A 22,481-nucleotide genomic window follows, 5' to 3' on the forward strand; every position below is an offset into this window, starting at 1 on the left:
TATGCAATTGGAGCCTGTGGCCAGAGTTTTGGGGTTTTGTCATGTATCCAAAGTTTGTTGGACATAGTTTCCCCCATTTTCTGAATTTTTGTTATGCCATTAATAAAATCCAAGTTCTGTCATTCAAGACTCGTAAGGCATCTATGCTTCCCCCTCCACACACACTTTAAATACTTAAATTCTAAAGCTCTTATGCTTTAAATATTTATTAATACTTTATCAAAGTTGTGTAACCAAAAGCATCTATCATTCTTTTGCAATAGGGTTAAACTTCCGGCTGGCTCAATGAGCTCTGCCTACCAAGAAAGGAACTCATCTTGTTGATTCTAATCTTAAACTCGGATTTCTACCTTTCCATTGTTTAGGCTTCATACCCGTCTTGCAATCGCTCTATATAGATTGGATCTAAAATAATATAGAAGAGCATTTTGACAACTTCTTACAGAAATTTTTGTAGAACCGAGACTCTGATAGAGCACACACAGAAAACTTCTGGCTCAGATTGAATTAGTCACATGCTTAATGTTTTTCAGTGTAATACAAGAGAAGGCATTCAGTTGATCAAGAGTACTGTCTATAGAAAGAAGTTGACTGAAAAGCTATACATTCAGCAAAATCAGTTGTCCTCTTCTTCAGTAAAGAAGCATTTTTCTGTACTCCAGATTTGATCCCTGAAATAGTGTCATTTAATCCTCCTACTTCAATTAAAAATGACAATACCTGTGGAAAGCGAATCACAGCCATGATCAAAAAGTTCTCCTAACGGAGTACTGCTATTTGTCCTTCTTGCTTGTTTTCCATCTATAGCATCCAGAGACTGGTAGATGAAAAGGCCACATGCACAAGCAATGTATGCCCAGGGAGGCGCCTAAGAAAGAAACAGACAATGACAGTAAAAGCTTTTTTAAACCTTAAAAAAAGCGCCATAAGTTGAACTATCTTACACTCTCATACAGTAGTTTTTCATTTGCACGCACTTCCTCACCACATGCATGGACCTTTCAGCAGCTGATCCTTGCAGGGACAGGCAGAGGGGGTTATGACATGAAATGTAAATAAAAGTGACAAGAATTACTAGCTTAGATTAATAGCTACAGCATATTTTGTAAAGCAGGACGTTGCACTGTACAGCTGAAAAAAATATAGTACTACATCTGCAAAGTTGTGTGCAAGTAAGTTCTTGTCTTGCTTCTCTTTCCTGTAGGTGTCTTTGTAAGTTGTCTGAGTGATTTAGAAACTGAAAAACGTTCTTAGCCCCCAAAACATGCAACTGTGTCACAAACACTGAGCTCATCTTCACAAGACCTCAACGAGGTGTCACGTATAAAACACTGCCAAGTACAGGGTATTACCAGGCTGTGGTGGCACTTGAGAACTATGTCACCACAAAGGGCTCAAACTCTTAGAGTTCAAGTTCAGCTATTACATTTTCTGAGACCTGTAAAGCTCCAGTGCTCTGCAATACAGCACTTCCAGCACCAACTGGTTTTTCTATTCCTAGGGAACAGCAGCTTTGCCAAATCCGTGTTAATAACACTTAATATTCACATCCTCTACAGGAATTTATTTCTACAGAAACAGCAAACCCCTGCTAGACCCAAGACTTCAATTCAAGCTTTTTTTTTTTCTTCCAGTATTCAAAGCATAAACCATTATTACCACAAAAGTCAGAGGGTTGCCATTAGTCTGTCTCAGTTTACACATCCATAGAACAGGTATTAATGGATATTTTGCAATCTTCATATGACACACTTTATAAAAGTAAGCATTTAGGAGCAGCTCTACAGACCACGCCAACGATGTCCAAATACAGCTAAGCAGCTTAAGCAAGCTGACTTGCCTCTCATAAAGCTCTGAAGTCCACCTTCTTCTGGGCTACACAACCATGACTCACTCGTAGCGCTTCAACTTAAATATATTCTTTCTACAGCTTGCATTGTTCCTGCTACTGCGTTTTACTAAAACAGTTCATCCTGCCTCAAAAGCTGGCAGCGCGCTCTGCTTCTAGCAATGCATCTACACAAACCAGCACAAGAAGCGAGTTAAGGTGGAAACGTGCCACCCAAAAGCGGAGATCCACATTTAGAAAAGGCTTTGATACTACAGAATTCCATCCCGTGATGATATTTCTATTTCTTACGGGTAGATTTTGTACACAAGGTTTAAGTTATCTTTCAGTGTCACGCAATTTTACCCTCTATACATTAAAAAAAATAAAAATTCAGACTACTGGCTCCTCTTCTTTCTTAAACACTATTTTCATTACCAGTGTAGGTGCTTCCACTTAGATATCATTTGTATCTGCGTAAAATTTCATAGCTCACTCATCCAATTTTTTTTTTTTTTTTAAAAAAAAAAAAAAAAAACAACACAAAAATTCAGGTACCATTCCACTGTTCAGTGCTTTGCTAGCTGGGGTCTCCCCAACTAAGCAGGCGATAGAACTATTTGTATCTCATTTTCTTTTTGGCTATGAGGGAGGCTGCAAGCAATAGCTACGTTCCCTTGGCTACGCACCTTTCATCAACAGGAAGAGACAAGTCGCTTTTGAAAAAAGCAGAACTAAGACTGAGCTACAAGGAAGAGACAATTTACATCTGAAAGCAATAGTGCTTTTGGAAAAAAAAAAATAAAAATTATCTGTTTCTGGAATTTCAAAGCCCCATTTTCTTCCCAGACAGCCACTTGACACTTAATAAGCACAAGCTTACAGCTCTGCTACCGAGATGGCATCTTCCCTGTCGTGCCAGCACACAGGGCTGCAGTGCCATATGGCAAATCAGATCAGGCTGAAAGCTACCTCAGCAGAAAGTTATTTTTCAGCTGAAGTGAGAAGACAATCTCATTCACTTGCACAAAGTAACCCTCAAACTGTTAAACGCAAAACAGTGTTTTAATACAGCAGACTACACTAGCACCATGACTTTCTGACACTCTGAGTGTAGGTTAGTGCATACTTCAGAAGTTTAATTACTAACCAAAATAGAGCTGTACTCTAAATTTTAAATTATGCTCTGGTTCAGCAGCCTGTACTAGCTGTTAAGTTGCTGGAATACAGAAAGGCTGAAAGCTCTCTATCGAACTAATTTCAACGTCTCAGCCCCCGCATAATACTGCTGTGGGAACAAGCAGCGAGTTATAACCAAGCCAAAAGACAATGCCATCATCTGAAAGAGGAAGGAGCTGCTCTAAGAATTCACTGCTTGAACTTAATATTCACTTCTTATCTTACACCTGCCAAATTCCACAAGTTATTGTGAAACTATTTCAACAGATTTCTAGAAGAGGCAAACATCCCTTTACTAGGTCATCTGTGGAACAGGGCTGCACAGCGTTGAATGTGCCAACCTACATGGAGTTTTTGGAGTCTGAGTGGAAACAAACATATGCTGCTTGACTACAAAGCATTTTCCCGACCTAGCTTGGAAGATTTGGTTACAAAGGAGTTCAGGTATCTTAAAAGCTAGAACTCATGACACATTCTCCAGCTATTTGACATGTAGTGCATTTTCTGTACCAAATTATTCCCTTTTTCAGTGCTTAAAAGCTTTTTCAGCTTTTAAGAGTCAACACTCAAAACTTTTCTGGTGCACAAAAATTGAAGTCTTCTAATGCCTTATGAGGTAACTCTAGTGAGAAAGAAAAGTCTTTGAAACTAGCAACTTGAAATGCCTTGCACAGAGTTTTGTACCCCTGAAACCAGGAATTACAGGAGGTTGAGACAGTTTCCCTGAGGACAGGTCAGGAGCTCGCACTGCACTGACAACAAAGAATAAAACTACTGACTTTTATTTAGCCTTCTCGCAGCATGGACTACTCAGGCAACACGCTGCTCAAGAAGACAACTTTGTGTTCCCACAGCTCATAACACGCTGTACCCAAGGTCCTGATCCGAGCTGCCCGGTAATATGAACCACCGGGGCCCACACGGGATAAAGAAAGGTGTTCCTTTATTTTAGTAAGCTGGGTTTAGTCACACCAGCCACAGAAGAAGCAGCCAGCCTTGATCTCCCAAGCTGCACCACTTGGGAGCTCGGCCCCTTGTCTGAGCTCAAGTTCCTCGCTGTGTTGCAACTCTAGCTGGGCTCGTAGGCAGATTCAGCTCGCTGCCAATCGAGTCACCTTGCACTTCTTGTTGTGTGGTAACTCTAGATCAGAAAGCTGAAGGTGACTAACCTAGTCGCAAGCAGAGAAAGTAAACAGGCAAAAACCCCACATGCCATGCAAGCAAGACAACTACAAATGTATTTCTTAATCATCTACATATGAACACGAGCCTTGTGGGGCTGCAGCTTTCATGCAGCCGGTCCTTCACAGCTGCGACTGGAACAGCTATTTTGGTTCTAGACCCTATTTCATACTGTGCACATTAGCCAGAGAAACTGCTGTTTCACTCAGCAAGCAGCATGCTAACCCCAGAATCCACATGTGCTCTTTTTGCATGCGAGCACTCGTGCAGAGGCACACACATTTATAGAGATTAGCTTAAACGTGTGAGAACTGCCAGCTGATCAACAAGAAACAGTTCTCCAAAGACAAGAACACACTAGAAAACAGTGCCAGCTGCTACTAGATGACAGTAACTACCAAACAAAGATTGTCAGAGGTCCATAACTTACCTGTTCTGTAGCTGTTGGGCAGTAATATACTAATAGCAGAGTTGTAAATATATTTATTAACAGTCCAATGATGGTGATCAGATTTGGGGCAATCCAAGCTGGAACTCTTCCAACTAACCATTCCCAGTAACCTTGCATTAGGGGTTCAAGCAGGGATCGTCCAGCACTCTGATATTTGTGTTCTTCTAACCGTTTCAGCTGGTGCTTTGACAAGGGAGGTGTAGGCAACTGAACTAGTTTGCTTAACACACATCCAGCAGCGGGACCATGACCGCAGCCTGCGGGGGATTCCAGGTGCGACTCCCCACATCGCCTCTTTATGTTTCGATGCCCACTCATGGATTGGATGGCCTCGGAACTTTTATTTGGCAGGTAGCAGCTGTTACGGAGAATCATAAGATCCTGCAACATAAAGGGTTGAGACATACTGAAGGTGAAGAGCACAAATAAGATTTTAAGATATCAGAAGTTTCTAGGCGCTGCTCTAAGGAGCGTTTCATTTGCCATCAACAAACTAAGATTTTATAAGAGTTCTCCCTTAGAAAAGAAAGATACTTGGAGAATTGCTTAGGGAAAAAACAGGAAACAAGTGTTCTCAATACAGTTATAAAATGGTAAATTGCAGTTGTTTACTTTCTTTGCTGCCTACTGAAGCAAATATCCTGCAGCCACCAGCCTATGTTTCATCAGCAGTAGAAACTTACACCACACTGCTGACTTACGTTACAGACTAAGGCACAGTCAGTCCCCTCGCACCTCTCTCATGGGGGAGCTAGCTGTACATAACAGACATACATCACTTTAGCTTACCAACTGATGGCACTAAATATTTCTCTGTATGTGTATTCTTTTTATTTTAACTGGTTTGAAGCAGCTTTGCCTCTTTGGTGAAGCTGAACAACCACCTAAAGGCAGCTACACGCTTTTTTTTTTTTTTTTTTAGATCACTGTTCCTTATTTCAGTTTTGCTGTGGCTATTTTACTCTCTAAATTTACCCCAGCTCAGTGAAAGCTCATCGTCTATTCAACTTTTAAGATACGCAAGAAACATGCAGGAGCTAGAGTGCTTTAGCTGGTCAGACAGCCCACAGACACCAGCATGAGGCAGCCACAAAAAGAAAACACAGGGTCAGGAACAGCAGTTCCAGTGTAAACAAGGACTCTCCTGATGTTCCATCTCCCTTAGAGGCAGGAAACCAGAAACTTGTAACTCCTCACATGAACTAGAGAAGAAGCAGTAGAGAAAGGAGACTAAAAAGGGAAGTTTGCTAGTTATCTGCAAGAGCCAGGCAGAAAAAAAACAAACAAACAAAAAACAAAACAGAAGAGAAACCTAGTTGTGAAGTCTAGCAGAATAAAGCTAGAGAAAGGAAGATGACAGCTATCTTCAAAGCCATCAGCAACACACACAGCAGACAGGGAAAAGAGCTATGTAAATCAAAGGTCAATACTGACATAAGAACAAGTGTTTTGTTTCCACTCTCCACAGCTTAATTAAGGCAATTTCTAATAGTGAAAAGCCAGTCTCAGAAAGCCCAGTCAGTGGGAGGAGAGGAGAAAGCAAGTAAACAGGGCCTTGCTTGTGCAGGAACTTGATAGATTTGGGAGCAGGCAGACTTGCACCCATTCGTTTATCAGGAAACAGACTTAGTCACCTAGGAGGTCCCCGTGGGTGTTGTCCTGGACGACCAGAAAAATTAGTTCCAATGCAGGAAACTATACACTTTTCCCCTCTTCCCGAAGGGCTGCTCTTCCCAAGGAGAGAAAACAACCAGAGACCACCTCATCCTCCAAAACAAACAACCCCACACTGCCCAGCTTCCGCAGGACTTTCACCCGGGCCTGGCTGCTCGCCGGCAAACACCCCGGGGAGGGGAGGGAGAACAAGGGCAGCCCTTGGCCCAGCCAACTGCTTCGCCCCCAACCCAAAGGGGCCAATCCCCGGGACGCCCATGACCCACCCGCACCCAGGCCGGGCGGGGGTACCCCAGCCCCCGGCCCGGCCCGCAGCACAGGCCCAGGCCCGACCTCAAGGACCTTCCCCCATCACCCACACGACGCCCCTCTCCCTCAGGGACCCCGTCCCGCCCAGGGGAAGCGCACAGAACCGGAAAAACAGACCCCAACCCCTCACCTCCCACCCAACCCAAAAAGAAACCCGGCATTTACCTCAATCTCCCCGCACCGGGCGGCGCTTTTACGCCCCTTTTGCGACGGCCGGAAAGGAGGTGGGCGGTGGCGGCGGCGCGCGCCGGGGGCGGGGCAGGGCGGAGAGGGGTGGGGCGGGGCGGTGCGAGGCCGCCGCGGGGACGGCGCGGGAGCGGCTGAGGTAAATTGGGGGGGGGGGGCGCGCACGGCCTCCCCTCCCCCCCCCCGAGTCCCGCCCCTCCCGGTCACCTCCTCAGCGACCCTCCGGTGTCCCCGTCGCCCCCCGTCACCCCCTCAGCTACCCTCCGGCGCCCCGGTTCACCCCCTCACCGACCCTCCGGTGCCCCCGTCGCCCCCCGTCACCCCCTCAGCTACCCTCCGGCGTCCCGGTTCACCCCCTCAACGACCCTCCGGTGCCCCCGTCGCCCCCTGTCACCCCCTCAGCGATCCTCCGGTGTCTCCCTCACCGACCCCCCGGTGCCCCCATCGCACCCCCGTCACCCCCTCAGCGATCCTCCGGGGTCTCCCGGCCTCCTCGGTGCCATCCCCGGCCTCCTCCGTCCTGACCCCCCGTCAGCCCTCACCGCCGCCCCCCTGCCACCCCTAACGACCCGCCGGCCGCCTGGGAGCCATCAACGCCCCTAAAGACCCTCCATTACCTCAGGTTTCCCCCCGTCCTGCCCTGACAAATCCCCCACCACCCCGGTCACCCCCTCCTCGTGTCCCCCCGCCAGCCCTAGTGACCCCCCCGCCACTCTCCCTGCTGCCCCACTGACCACCATCCCCCGCAGCCCCCTCATCGCGCCCCTCTGTCCTCTCCCCTCCCTGCCCTCAGGCCTCCTCTTTCCCCCCTCCATCTCCCCTTCCTTCCTGCCCCTCCTAAACTTTCCCTCCATGCTGTCCCCTCTCCCTCACCACCCAGAGCTGCCCCCTCACAGGCACCAGGCACCTCCAGTCCCTCCCTGTGACTTTGCAGTAACTTCGATTCCCCATCCGTAAGGTGGGAAACTCTCCCCTGCTCTGCGACTCACGTATTTTTAGCTGGTTTTCTCTGGTTAGACAGGTTGGACTGACGGGTAGCGTGCGTTCATCCTGGACGCTGAGCTCCTCAGTCAGCTGTAACAACAGGCCGGTACCGTGGTATGCCAGGTTTCCAAAACGGGCATTGGTACATCCTTATGTTGTGGTATCTTGTGCTTGGCTCTGTTTGGTTTGGCGCCGTGCCATTCTGCTGCTTCCCCAGCTGGGTGACGGGGGCTTAGTGAGGGCGTAAAGATCCTCGCCTCAACTCTCTGGAAGCTGACCCCCACATCCAAAAGACTTAATAGCAACTTTTTGGGGTGTCTGTACCAAGAAAACACTCAAAATGAGTCATCTATCGTTACCCTGCCATGGGAACAACAAAGGTGACACATTTCCTACTTTCTTACTTCTTACTTTGAGGATTTAACCTTTAACCGTTGTTATCTGTTGTTATTGTCAGTTTGACCCTTACAATAAGTTGCGTAAATGAGCATGTTCAGTCCTTTTCTGATTCATCCCCATCCGACCTTCGTGTTTGCTTAGTAATGCACACGGCTAATTGCTGTGTCTTTCTTCCTTCAACACAGGGTCTGTTGGAGTAGTTTGCTGGAGAGAAAAAGGAGTATCCTTTAGGACGGCTTCATCTCTGTCCTGCTGAGAGAGGCAGGTTGACAGTGAGGGTATCAGTGTTAATTTAGAAATTTCCCTTTTCCACACATACTTTTTAGCATCTTCTCAGCATTATCATTCTAGATAACATTAACTTTCTGCTGTTAACGGTCTTGGCCACCTTTCATTTTCATTTGTAGTTTCTATTCCGCAAGCTCAAGCATGTGCAGAATGCTGCTGCATTTAAAGAAAAACCTTCAGACATGGTTAAAATCTCCATTGTTTTTGAAACACTTCCTTGCCTTTCTCTTGATGATGATTTGATAATGTCTATTGCAGGAAAGATCTGTGATATTCAATCTGGGGCTTACAAACTCCCTTAAGACATGAATGTGCCTACAGATCAGGATATATGTTTTAAGAAAATCACAGTTATTTTGAAAAGTGAGGCTAGCCGTTGCTGTTGTATAATCAGTTGGCAAAGGAGCTTGTGAAAAAACAGGGAGGTTGAGTGTGTTTTCTTTCTTACTGTTGAAAACAATAGGACAGGATGAGGTGTTAATTTATTTCAAGACCTTCCAGCTGGCAAATTGTGAGGCGATTCCATCCTGCCTCCCAGTGATTTGAGATGCTTCCTTATGCGCCTGTGCTTGCCCAGACGCTCCACATTCGGAGCCCTGTGAGTTGGCAGTGACACGGCGTATCCGCAGCAGTGCGAAGTTTGGAGCGCCTTGGACAGACAGCGCTACAAATGCGCACAGCGCTTTGCACGGAACAAAGCCTGTGTTTGGTATATACAGTCTGTCTACAGAATAGCATGAAAAACGACTTCACTGATTTCACTGTAAAATTTTAAACAGGAAGGAAGATGAAGGGAGATGATAAGAATTTAGGGAAGATCTTGACAGAACTAAGACAGACAATTTAGGGGGGAAAAAAATTACAAAACAGTTTTAAGGAGAGTTTGTCAGAGGTTTACATCTGTGAAAGTAAGAGGACCGGAGCTGCAGTTTTCTGGCAGAGCCCAAACCAGCTCTAATCCCCATGCCGTTGGGATGTACCAGCCTGCAGCTATATTCGCAGTAAGAAGTCATGCCTCACCAGAGCTCTCCGGTTGCAGCTGAAGCTACCACACTGCTCTTTACGCCTGACCACATGAAAACGAGCATAATTTGTGTCCAGGCCTTAGCTTCGGGCTGCCTGACAGCGTAGGTTGTGGAGATACCCAGTCTTGACTGAGCAAGGGCTTCTCTGCAGCAGACATTGCTGATGAGCTGCCTGCGTGGACACATTCGCCATGTAATAAGAGCAATATCTGGGGGGGGAAATTCAGAATAGCTGTTCTGCTTCACTAACCCCGCCTTAGTCTAGGTAAATTAATCTGCACAGGCATGGAAATACTCCCAACAGGTGGTGAGTCTGTGTTGTCTTTGAGCCTTACCCCCTGTATAGCTTCAGCCCCACTGCACCTACGTGGCAGCGCTACCCCAAAGCTGCATCTGACCAGCACCCAAACGTTGCAGACATCATTGCGAGCTTATGAATATCGCCAGTAACAGGAACGCAGCACAGTATCTCCTCTCTGGTGACTTCTTGACTTCTCCAGCGTGTGAAAATGGCAGCTGCTCACATGAAGAGAAGACAGGAGTTGTGGGATGTCTGGTTGAATTCAGGCTGCTTCAACACCTGTCCCGCCACATATTTAGCGCAGCACCAGCATCACATTGGGATGCTCATCTCCAGCGAACGGGAAGAATTCATGTTCTGTCCTCTTCCTTACGTGAAAGCAGTGATCATAGGCACTGGCTTTAATTGCATTAAAAGTTACATTCATATATTTTTTCTTGAAAACTTCTCTTTTCAAGTTCAATCTTTGTGTAGACAAGTCCTATAAATCAAAAAGTCTTAAACACCTGTTTTTCTGCATTTCTACTGTCACCATACACATGCTTCACTCCTTAAATCACTTGGAACATAGGAGAAAATACTGTGTCAGGCCAACAGTCCATCTAATCCACTGTGCAGCCAGCTGCAGTGACTAATAGAAGATGCTAAGAAGAAGAACGAATACTGTGGGCTAAGAGGTATAGAAGTACCTCACATCTTGATTATTTTCCTTTATATCTCAAAGGTTTAGAAAAAAATGAAGCGAAATGTGGAACTTCAACAGAAAGATGACTTTGGATTCCCCTTGATGTGTCATTTGTTCTGATGTCCTTGTTCTCAGGTATGTGTCATATTGTTTGTTTATTTTTTTCAGGCAAAAATCTATTAGCTCAGAAATAAAGTTAAGGCACTATTAACATTTAAATGCTAAAGGAAAAGTAAAATCTAAGCATTAGGCTCATTGCTTGAAGTTTTGAATTGCATGCCCAGGCACGTAACATCTGTTACAGAGAATGCCATGCAAAATATGCGTTTCTCTTTCATGCAAATTCCCAATTTACTCATACAAAAGATGGGATTGTGAAGTTATTTTCATTACTATTTTTACTGCATTACAATCTTAAAATGAAAGTCAACATTAGACGGCAAATGTTACACTTAGCTTAAAAATGAAAGCTTAAGGCTAAGAAAGCACGCACCTTTAATTCTATCACTGTTTTTATTCACTGCATCTCCTGTTAGACACGTTTATCTCCTACCTAACATCTTCCTTACAAGCAGCTGAACCTTTAATTTTACGAGGATGTAATTGTACGTTTTTTTCAAGGGTTATCAGTTAGAGTTGGCTTTTGTAACCTTCCAGGAGAATGCCAGAGCTCAACTGTTCTTGTTTGAACCACTAATATTCTAGACTTAAAAGCAGCACAAACACAAGACAGTGACCAGCTTCTGGTAAATGAGCAATTCTCTTTATGCACTGTTATGCATTACGTGATGAATCTATCAACCTGGCTTTCCACAAGCTCTCCTAGACACACGTGCTGGCAAATGTCAGTGAAAAGCTATGCCATGGAATGACAAAGGTCTTTCTGGGGCCGAGAACCTGCCGAGTGCAGTAACTCCATGTCAGGTCCCTAAGTGAGATGCAAAGGAGTTGATCAGTTCTGATCTGTTGCAAGATTCACACACTTCTGTTTCAACTTCTTTTTTCCTCCTATGAGACTTTCTGGTCTTGGTACTTCCTAGCTCTTTCTTCCTTTTCTCTTTCTCCTTTCTTTCAGCCTCTCACACTGTGCCCACCTCCTAAAACCTCTCAGTGCTGCACTCTATTTGGTCTCAAGATTATTTTGCTTTTCTCATACGCTGTTTGATGCCCTTGGATCCATACTTGTTATTATTTGCTCTTCGCTTTTTTCCTGTTTCATATTCCATTTACAGTCTCCAGTTTCAACTATGCTTAAGCACTTTCTGTACTCTTCTCACCGGTGTAAATGTAAGGGAACACCATCAGTAAAATGGAATAAAACACAGGGCCAGGAGAAGAAAAGGCTCAGGTGGGATCTCATCAACGTGTACAAATACCTGAAGGGAAGGTGCAAAGAGGACGGAGCCAGAGTCTTTTCAGCAGTGCCCAGTGCCAGGACCAGAGGCAGTGGGCGCACACTGAAACTCAGGAGGCTCTGTCTGAACTTAACACTTTTTCACTGTGAGGATGACAGAGCAATGGCACAGGTTGCGGTATCTCCATCCTTGGAGATATTTAAATGCCGTCCTGTACAATTGGCTCTGGGTGGCCCTGCTTGTGCAGGGGGTTGGACAAGATGACCTCTGACAGTCCCTTCCCACCTCAGCCATTCTGGGATTCTGAAATTGGCTCTGCTTAACTTTGTATTTGAAGCTGATAGAAAATTACTTCCCTCTATCGGCAAGAGTAGAGAGGAGTCACAGTTCTTTCTGCATGAGCTCACCAGGGTGACACAGCTGCACATTATTCTGTTAAGAGAGATGGAGGTAGAGGCACAGATTTGCTGTCAGGCTGGGACTTAGGGAACTTGCTAGCGCGAGTACAGAGTTAGCCATTTCGCTCCTGGAAATAGACCTTTGCCTCCCACCTGTGAATACATGGTAGCTGCTATACTGCCACCAGGAAAAAGTAGCCCTTGAGTTTGAAGGTTGTGGCTGGTAACACTCAGCTCTTGCTCATAGGTATCTGTGAGCTTATTTAAGTGATGCTTATAACAGATGTTGAGTCACACAGCATGACAGGTAGTAAATGAGTGCAGATATTGAAGTAACTTTAGGTCATTTTCTTCACGTCTGCCCAGTTGGTTGTTAATGGAAGTTAGAGGCTCCACAACAGCCACTATCAGTTAAACTGTCACTCCTGGGACACGTTTTCCCTGTCAGCCTCACTAATTCTAACGTGGTGTTATGACACAAGGGTAAGAAGAAAATAGAGTCAGTTATTCACAGTGACCCGTTTGACCTTACTCTGCCAGCAACAAATGCTGAGACATGTAGTAAAGTGACTCTACCAGTTTCTTCTCTCATAATCTTCTAAGAATTTCAGAATTAACATTTCCAGATGTTATTTCTGCTTATTTATGATTGCTTCCGTGCCATGAAGTCAAATGTTCACTTTGGGTTTGCAGGACAAGACTGAGAGCAATATCAAATTGCTGTACTCGAAGCAGCAGCTTGCCTCAAGAAGAGCAAAACCTTTGAGAAATCTTACTAAACCTTTGTATTTGATTCCTCACAGTGTTCAGAGTTAGAAGTCAGCGCTGAAATGTGGTGGTTTCAGCAAGGCCTCTCTGTCTTGCCTGTGGCTTTGGTTGTTTGGTCAGCTGCATCTTTTGTGTTTTCATACATTACTGCAATCGTCCTACACCACGTTGACCCTCTGGTGCCCTACATCAGGTTAGTAACGTTCATACCAGTATTGAACTGGCCTCTCACTCCCGTAAATTCTTCCTTAACTCCAAAATTTAAACAGCAGTTCTTACCTAACAGCTCCAGTTCTAAAGTTACTAGCTGTTTTTAGTTATTTGTGTGCAACTCTATTTAGAGCCGTCTATTTTTGTGCAAAAGTCTAACCTTTAAGTGTGGCTCTGTGAACATATCCTTAAAATGTTGATGAACAGGAGAACTGGAGGTGCATTTCCAACCCTCTGTTCAGAGTAAAGCATCTTGCTTTCACCAGGTTTGGTTGCACCAGTAAATCCATACTATAATCTATATTCCCAACTGCCTTGTATCCCAGCTGTACATATGACTTTAGTGTTGGTCTTTCAGTTTTCCACGTTCTTCATTCTTCCAGTTTTAATACTCTTTATTCACCTTTTATGGACTTAAGATCAATGTAAAAGGAATAGTTATACCAAGTATGTTCATTCCTTGCTCTAGGGATAGCATGTCTTTACCATGCTTATTTCTACAGCTCTAGAAACTAGCTCAGTATAGTTTGAGTAATGAAAAATTCAGTGAAAAGTGTCTGGGAGGGTTTTTACAAATCTGGTTCTTATGGTTCCTTTGTAGACTGAAATAAGTAAAGTTGTGTTGCAAGTATTTTTAGCATAGATAGATACGTATCACTCCATTTATCTCTTCCAGTGATACAGGGACAGTACCACCTGAAAGATGCTTATTTGGGATCATGTTAAATATTTCGGCTTTCTTGGGTGAGTATAGAAAGCTGTCCTTGGCAAACGGCAGGCAGTTCCGGAATGCATGCAGCTTTAAACAATTTCATTTCCTTATTCCGATCAAACAGCCCATAATTCTCAGGCAAGAACTAAATTCTAAGCAATTAATCTTAATTCTCTGAAGCAATTCAGAGGAAAGTGTACGTCAGGGATGTTATCCACAAAGACAGCATGACAATTGCAGATTCCAGAAGGCCAAAAATGCATTTAAAAAAAACAACAGGCTAGCAAAAGAAACAGAAATGCAAATTCAAGGCAGTCACCTTACTTGTGCTGCAATTATGGAGAGAAGGAAAAACAACTTAGTATATCTTTCAAATGAGAGATCTGAAAAATCTAGTAAGTTGACTTGTTTACCATTCTACTATTTCAGTTTTGACTTCCACATTCTCAGCTTTCGTATTTCAGTGTACCATGCAACAGGTTTTGTATTTTAAATACAAACCCTCTCTCACTTAGCATCGTCCCAGTTAAAAAAGGAGAATCTACTCGTCAACTGAAAAATCTTACTGCATTTGGGTTCTTCATTAACAGGTATGGCCACCATGTATGTCCGTTATAAACAAGTTTATGCTTTGAATCCAGAAAAATCCAAGATCCTCACGCTTAATAAGATTGGCCTGACGCTGGGATTGATGAGCTGTTTTGGACTTTGCATTATTGCAAATTTCCAGGTTTGTGCTTTGTTTGCAATGTTCTGAAGCTGTCCAGAGCTGTGTGTTTGTTTACCAAGATGCCTGATAAAATGGGGGGTTTACTAAAAGCAAAACTTTTTAGGGCAGACAGCAAACTGATCTTGAATCTCCTTATAGGAGATCTAAAAGCCTTAGCTCCAGGTTAAAAGACCACAACTATATTTTAGTTTGACTCAAGAGAAGCAAATGTCAAATAGTCAAAAATTGTTAGAACTAGTAAAGCCAACAAAAACACCCAACCCCACAAGAAGACCAGCTCTGAAAAATCTACCTTCTTTGGTATATTTCCCTTCAAACCTGCCCAATTCTTGAAAATACTGCAGGGTCAAGCAGCTTTTGAGTTTCTTCCTCCCGGTGTCTCTATTTTTTTTCCCTCCTCAATACTTTTTTTCCAAAATCTGATATTCTCAGATGTCACAGCATCAGCAGGACCACATTCTCCATCGTCGGCTGTTACATGCAAGACAGCTGCACAATTGCTAGCCTCATCATATTAATTACCTGCCGGATTTTTTTGGGATCTGTAGCGGTGCCTTTAGCCACTAGAGGCTGCAGTGTCACCTTGCTCTCCTGCTAGATTAGGGCCAGGGAAAAGCAAAGAGGAAAAGCTCCTGGAAAGCTCCACCTTTTTCCCTTCTCCTTTTCCTCTAGCACAGCTCTCCAAGTGCTTCAGCAGCCCCTGTCTTAGAAACCTCAGCGCACTCATTTTGGGTTTGTGTTTTTTTTTTTTGGGGGGGAGGCCTCAGTCTATTTACTTTTTTCTCAAGCCTCAGCTATACCCAGAGGTCACAGCCTCCCCTACCACTCCCACCAAGCAAAAGCCTCCAGGCCGTGTTCAACTCCATAATTTCCCTCCACCAGTGGTCAGGAGGGGGTACGTCTACTTTCTGCAGATTTTAAGATACTCAAAATACAGAAGATGCGTGTTAATTTGTTAACTAGTTTGTGTAACATTTAATCTTGAGCAAGACAAAAATTGGAAGTGATGTACCTGCATATCCAAGTGATGCTGAGCACTGGCTGAGGGCCACCCCAGAGGCAAAAGGAGCTAAAGCCCCCTGGAATCCACGAGTTACTGAAGATAAACAAAGTGTGAAAAATATACAAAGAGGAACAAAAAGAATATGGGAACAGCCATCACACAGAGAGCTCCAGACAGCTCTCACTGCTGGGAGTCAAAGCAATAGCGATCTCTCACCCTCATGGGAGCTTTAATTCATGCTGTTCAGCCAGTGCTATTGCTTTATGCCAGCTGTGGCTATTGATTTCCTCTCGTATAGGGCAAAGATTTCGCTCTGATGATACCTCATCACTGAGCAGTACACGATTTTGGAGCACACACCTTTGCAACTTGATTATTCACTATTTAAATATAAATTCCCAACTCTGTCATGCTGTGGATGCAGCACTTCAAATTTGTTTGCGCACCTAAGGTGCGCACGGAGATTGTGAGGAAAGGGTGACTGCAATTCCTGATCTTAACAGTTACTCAGTAAAATACACAGACAGTCTCATGCCATAGGGCATAAAAGATCACCCGCGTGATTGGAGTTTGGGAAGGCTGCCAGGCCTTGCATTGCACAATTGGCAAGATAACACTTTTTCGTTTCTGTCTGTGGGTACTGTGCTGAGCCGGGGATGAGAGGAACAACGTGATTTTTCAGGACATAAATTTTGAGTTGGGTTGTTTTTCTTGGAATAACTTCTGATTTTAATGATTTTTACTATTTGACAGTTGACTCTCCTATAGTGTTTTTTAAGTTAAGAAGTATTACTGCTTAATTCAATCTTGTTCCCTTTGAGTATTCAAAGATACTAATTTGACAAACACGGTTTATTCAAACTAGAGTAATTCAGAAAAGTCGCTAAACCTCATCATTTTTAACCCCATTTTGAGGTGTAGAACTGTGTTTATCCTGTATCGCTTTATCTTTAACAGATGTACAGATTCCTGGGAGAGAAATGCTGAACGGATAGCCTGTCACCTGCCCAACTGTAGGGATTCCTTCATCCCGTTTCCGTCCATTATGGCTAATGAGAGCAGCTCGTTTAAATTCCTGTAGTTAAGATACAGCTGTGACCTGTAATTTAGCCACAGGAACTTAACAGAAGCAGCAATAGAGGGCTGGCAGGTGCTGGCTTCCACCTAACTCTGTATGGGGTTTCTAAGAAAAATATCCTGAGTACTGGCATGGTCCAGAACTGCTTATCTTGGGATGTGATAAAGTAATTAAGTGGGTGGAGTGCCAAAGGATTAGAGAAGAAAATCGTTCTCAGAGTTTAAAGTGAAACCAGGTTCTGTACAAGCAGTGCTTTCCTTCCCTAGAAATGCATTCTGTACTACATACACGTGGTCGGAGCCTGCCTGACGTTCGGAGTAGGGGCCATTTATATGCTGGTTCAGACCGTCCTCTCCTACCTGATGCAGCCGGAAGTTCACAGCAAAGACATCTTTTGGATCCGCCTGACCGTGTTTCTCTGGTGTTGTTCAAGCATTGTGAGCAGTATCCTTTTCCTGTGCAGTCACCATAAGACAGAGCAGCTTTTGCAAATGACAGTATTGTTTAATTAAACCCGCTTCTTTTAATTTAACCCACTTCTGCGCCATAGAAGGCCCATCATCTCTACACGTACGGCTTGTATCGTGCTATCTATTCACAGCCTGTATTGCAACTTGGGAACTTTAGGAAAAAGGGAACTATCAGGTTAAGCCCGCAAGTGAGTCACTGGGTAATGAAAAAAGGTAAGAGGGATGGTTACCACTCTTTTTCCTCTCCTTTCCTTCTGCACACCAGAGGCTGAAAATGGCAAAATAAGAGTTTATCACAAAGAAGGCTGACTGTAAATTATGAAAGATGGGGAGAAAGGGAGGTGTGCTTAAGAGATGGGTGGTTTTAGTGGCGGGGAGGGAAAGCCAGGTAAGAAAGAAAAGCGTCTGTTCCCTGGTGACAGGAATGCTGCAGCAAGTTTTATAGTTGGATACAACTAAAAGAGAAGTACAGAACGTAGCATAAGAGAAAATACTACTGACCTAACTATGCGCAGCAGTGCTGCACTGAGCCAGCTGGCTCCCAGAGCGGTTTAAAGTCCTGGTATTTGTCAGAGAGACAATTCTGGAGCATATCCCCAAGGTTGAGTTGGAAGAGACGTTTGACCTCTGACCTCCTCCCATGCCCATCCTACAGTTCAAAACACAAGGCATTTTTGCCCAGGATTCCCTGCAACCTTCCCTCCTCTCTAGAATCCATCATCTCCCTTAGCTTTGAATTCGGAGTGCTGGAAGCAGCTGTGGGTTTTACAGAAATACAGGCATACCCATCCAGAAAGAGAGGCCTTTTCCCTGCCCAGAGTCATTTAACAATCAGGAAACTGAACTACAGCAGTTCCTCTGCTCACCCCAATGGACCTAAACGTTGTATTTTGAAAATTATGACTCAGTTTTATGTCAAACGAGACTACGACACAAAAGCTTTGGAATTTACATTCCAAAGACATGAGCGAAAAAAATTATTGCTTAAATTGCTGTCCCTTCTGCAGCTGAATCAAGGCCACCGATTTAATCCCCACCAATTCCACTTATTTCCAGGCTGGCAGCCAAAAGCAGCACTAAACCTTACGCCCCGTTTCCCAGTGCCAGAGCATCTCACCGAGCTCCCATTCCTGCTACTGCAAGATTATACAATCTGTACTAGTCAGACGAGAAGCGATAGTAGGAGCACAGGCTGGTTATCTATAAAGGAGCGGGACGGACCCTGACCTGCAGAGGAGGCTTGACACAGAGCAAGGAGATCATCTGTGAGCCTTAGAAAATTGCCATCCCTAGCAGAAATTTTTGGAGCTAGCAAAGAACAAGACTTTTCAGCTTTGAAGAGCTGGGAGCCAAACTCAACTGGGGAAGACTAAAATGCAACAAGATGAACTGCTGCAAGTTAAGAGCCTTTTACAGTTGCCAAAAAACCCACAAGCCCAAAATCTAGAGAGGTTTTTAAACCACTGTGGTCTAACCAAAATTAGAGGGAAGTAAAGACAGCTGTAGAAATAATGATATATACAAACATGTTTATGGAAGGGGAAGAAAAGGAAAATTGTCAGAGTATTTTCTAAATTAACAGCTCAATGTAATAAGGGAAATATTGTGACAGGCAGAAGTCTATGGCTGCAGGTGAAATGGTTGTAACTGGTACTGGAGGACAGAATGAAACCAAAAAATGCTCCTGACCCTCTGCTGGAGCGAAACAGCAGAATTGCCAACACACAAAGAGCAAAGCAGTTAATTACCCGCTCTGTAACGAGGGGAGGATGGGAGCCAGTTATTTTTGTATCACAATGATTAAGTTCTTTCCATTGCAGTAGTAACTCAGGTGGGTAACTAACAGCTACTAAAGCCGTACATTTTAATTAGCAGAGAATTGGGTATCTTGCATTCAGATCAGTAATCAGCGCTCCCTGGACTACTCACATCAATTTTTTAATAAGCCTTGGAAATCTGGGTTTTCAAAGACATGTTTGTGCCAGTAGGTTCAGCCTTGCTCGCCAGCAAAATTAATCTTTCACATCAGGAGGCTCTTGTTGTTTAATCTCGTTAACGATTGAAGAAGTTAGTATCTTAATCTCCTCACAGCCCAGACCTGAGGCTGAAACTTCCAGGTTGCTCATTCTTGGTCTTGAATCTTCCTTAACATATTTCTTCACAGTGTTTGTTTCCTCAGTTGTCTTATACAGTGGCCTGTATGGAACTAATCTGGTGCAGAAGTTGCACTGGGACCCACAGGAAAGAGTAAGTGACTGAGTGCAGAAAATAAAGAGAGAACAAAACCCAACTACATTATTTGCAGTGACAAATTTGCCTCGGCACTTACTGCAGTTGTGTACACGTGTTTGGGATGGGAGAGGACAGGTGAGCTTTCCCGGTTCAGCCAGTATGCAGCTACTTGCTGAAGTACTGCTCTGAGCAAAAAACCAGTTGCAGCTTCAAGCATTGTTTTAAATTAATCTCGCTCGCGGGCAGTAATTGAACAGTCTCAACGAGTTATCAAACTACCAGCCTGCCTGGTGCGTGCCGGTCAGCGATTCCTGGTCACCGTTACACGAGAACTGTAAATAATGAACCTCACGTGCTAGCTGGTTGCAGCGAGGCAGAGTTCCTGACTGCTGCCAGGCGGGTGTCTGGTGGAGTCCGGAGGAGAAAAAGGCCAAAGGATAGAAGTGACAGAGCTGCCATTGAGGAATCCCAAGTGGGACAAAGGGTGCGTAGGTCTCAACAGCTCTGCCTCTCTCCCTGGCCCTCCCCATCCTCTCCAGGAGGCGCAGGCACTTACTGGAGGAAATATTACGCAGGCTGATTTTGAGGGCTTTTTCTACCTTTCCCTTTATTTAAAGCATAAGGAGCCTCTCAGAAGTTGGCTTACATCCAAAGGAGGGCCGTGAACTTTACTTCTGTAAGGAAGTTTTGCTGTTAGTCAGGCCAAGCTCTGCAGTGAGCCTTCAGCTTTTGCAGGTGGATATAAAATTCCCAGTGGGGGTCATCCCAGTTGTGTGGGGCAGGGTGTTTACCTGACCATTCTCACTCTTCTGCAGAGTTCAGCACTTCATTTCCAGAGGTTCCAGGTAGCTGGGAAATTTCGCTCTCCAAAGGGAATAGCCATGGATGTGGGATGCCATAGGTGCAAGCCGTCTTTGTGCCATTGCAGGTTCAAGAGGAGCTTCTCACGCTGATTTTTTGTTTCCCCCCCTCTCACTATTACACAGGGCTACACAGCTCACATCATCAGTACCGTCTCAGAGTGGTCGTTAGCATTCTCCTTCCTCAGCTTTTTCCTCACCTATATCCGTGACTTTCAGGTAAGAATGAAGTGAACGTTAAGTGCTCTGCTTTGCCAAGCTCTAGATGGCCTGACAGGATGCAAGAGGGGCCTTAGATTGCCCGCCATCGAGGCTGGAAGACCTGTAGCATGATTGGCATTAAGGAATCACGGAGTTTCAGAGCTGGAAGGGACCTCTAGAAATCACCCAGCCCCACTCCCCTGCCAAAGCAGGATTGCCCGGAGCACATGACTCAGGACTGCATCCAGGCGGGTCTTGAAAACCTCCAGAGAAGGGCACTCCACCCCCTCCCTGGGCAGCCTGTGCCACTGCTCTGTCACCTGAACCGTAAAGAAGTTCTTCTGTGTATTTGAACGGAACTTCCTATGTTCCAACTTGTGCCCGTTGCCCCTCGTCCTGTCACTGGGAACCACTGAAAAGAGCCTGGCTCCATCCTCCTTCAGCCCACCCTTTAGGTACTTGTACGCCATAATAAGGTCTCCCCTCAGCCTTCTCTTCTCCAGGCTAAAGAGTGCCGGCGCTCTCCGCCTTTCCTCATAAGGGAGATGCTCCAATCTCTTAATGAGTCCTCCCTTCCTCAGTGGGACCTACCCCTACTGCAGTAACACGCAGACTCCAGCGTCCGACTGGCTTTAACCAGCTTCGCTTGTGAGATCAGTCACAGTCACGGGGGCCGTTTGCTGTGGGATCGCAAAGCGGATCATGGAGTCGGGCCAGGGGCACAGCTCGGGAGTCAGGCTTGTGGTTCTGGAGCTGGTCTGCGTTTTGGTCTTTCATCCAACTACTGAAGTTGCCCGCGCTGGGCCAGGGACAGGCTCGCTAACTTGAGTTTGCTTTCCTTTTTCCTGTACAGAAAATTTCCCTGCGTGCAGTTGTCAGCTTGCACGGGCAAACCCTGTACAACACACCGCAGAGCTTTGCCACTGACGAGGAGACGCTGCTGGTAGCGGGGAGCATCTAATGAAGGTTGAAGAGAACATGTTCTCGCCATAACTCAGGAATTTAATAGCAATAACGGTTGATATTTCTAAGCATTTATTTTATATAAAAAAAAAAAAAAACTATGAAGTGATTGTATTGTACTTGACATAAAGGGCTTTGCAATTAACCCACACAGCAACGCAAACGGTATCAGTATTGTCAACCTGTAACATTTCGGCACATGCCAATGTCATGAAAGATGAAATGAAGGTTATTAAAGAGTTGTGTCTCCTCGTCATTTCCACCACACCCACTTTGACTTCCCTCGTTCCCCTGCCCTCCTCTCTCCAGTATTCCTCACGCCAGGTCCTTTCCAGACGCACGGAGCTCCAGCATCACCCTTCCACACCCACAGCCCCCCACCTTGGGGCAGCTGGGGCTGAGCCACGACCTGCACGCTGCACCCTAGCGGAAGGACCCCAAAGCCACCCCATCCTTTGAGCAATGCACGAGGAAAATGCTCTGAATTTCTCCCTTCCTTCCCTCCCTCCCTCTTCCCGGAGTTGTTTGAGCTGATGGACAGGTTCATCCTAGAGTCCACGTGCAGTGTGTCATTATTGCGCAAGTCTAGAAAGATTCAGAGTCTGCAGCCCATGTCCTGCTCACTCAAGGGGGAAGCACTACTCTTAGATTCGCAGAATTGTTTTGGTTGGAAGAGCCCTTTAAGCTCATCAAGTCCAACCGTTAACCAGCACTGCCAAGTCCACCACTAAACCACATCCCTCAGCACCTCAATCTCATCTTTTAAATCCCTCCAGAGATGACAACTCCACCGCTTCCCTGGGCAGCCTGTTCCAGTGCTTGACAACCCTTTCAGTGAAGAAATTTTTCCTAATATCCATCCTAGACCTCCCCTGGCGCAACTTGAGGCCATTTCCTCTGGTCCTATCACCTGTCACCTGGGAGAAGAGACCGACACACCCCCCCCCTCACTCCAACCTCCCTCCAGGCAGTTGTAGAGAGTGATAAGGTCTCCCCTCAGCCTCCTCTTC

At 45.1% G+C, this 22,481-nt stretch overlaps 2 protein-coding genes across 5 annotated transcripts in view; one reads left to right on the forward strand and one right to left on the reverse strand.

The window, feature by feature from the left end:
• The window catches only part of CEPT1 (choline/ethanolamine phosphotransferase 1), a 32,449-nt gene extending 25,651 nt beyond the window's left edge, over positions 1–6,798 (reverse strand). For both annotated transcript variants that reach the window (XM_082494477.1, XM_082494478.1), the window contains exons 1-3: positions 6,789–6,798; positions 4,620–5,021; positions 721–868 (exon numbers count right to left, since the gene is read on the reverse strand). In XM_082494477.1, coding sequence (XP_082350603.1) covers positions 721–868; positions 4,620–5,015 — 544 coding nt within the window. In that variant the 5' untranslated portion in view covers positions 5,016–5,021; positions 6,789–6,798. The remainder of the gene's footprint in view (positions 1–720; positions 869–4,619; positions 5,022–6,788) is intronic.
• A 79-nt stretch (positions 6,799–6,877) lies between these two features.
• DRAM2 (DNA damage regulated autophagy modulator 2) lies at positions 6,878–21,710 on the forward strand. Of its 3 annotated transcripts, none has more exons than XM_082494509.1 (10): positions 6,878–6,948; positions 8,378–8,470; positions 10,531–10,626; positions 13,048–13,205; positions 13,899–13,966; positions 14,525–14,664; positions 17,012–17,189; positions 19,380–19,462; positions 20,434–20,526; positions 21,362–21,710. In XM_082494509.1, the coding sequence occupies exons 4-10, from the start codon at positions 13,075–13,077 to the stop codon at positions 21,467–21,469; spliced, it is 801 nt and encodes a 266-aa protein (XP_082350635.1). In that variant the 5' UTR covers positions 6,878–6,948; positions 8,378–8,470; positions 10,531–10,626; positions 13,048–13,074; the 3' UTR covers positions 21,470–21,710. The 3 variants fall into 3 exon arrangements, with proteins under 3 accessions (XP_082350635.1, XP_082350634.1, XP_082350636.1); XM_082494510.1 differs by lacking the exon at positions 8,378–8,470 and adding an exon at positions 7,690–7,767 and having other exon boundaries at positions 6,927–6,948; XM_082494508.1 differs by lacking the exon at positions 8,378–8,470 and having other exon boundaries at positions 6,908–6,948.
• Positions 21,711–22,481: the final 771 nt, after the last annotated feature.

The sequence above is a fragment of the Vanellus vanellus genome (assembly GCF_965231255.1).
Source record: "Vanellus vanellus genome assembly, chromosome: 23".
Classification (NCBI taxonomy): domain Eukaryota; kingdom Metazoa; phylum Chordata; class Aves; order Charadriiformes; family Charadriidae; genus Vanellus; species Vanellus vanellus.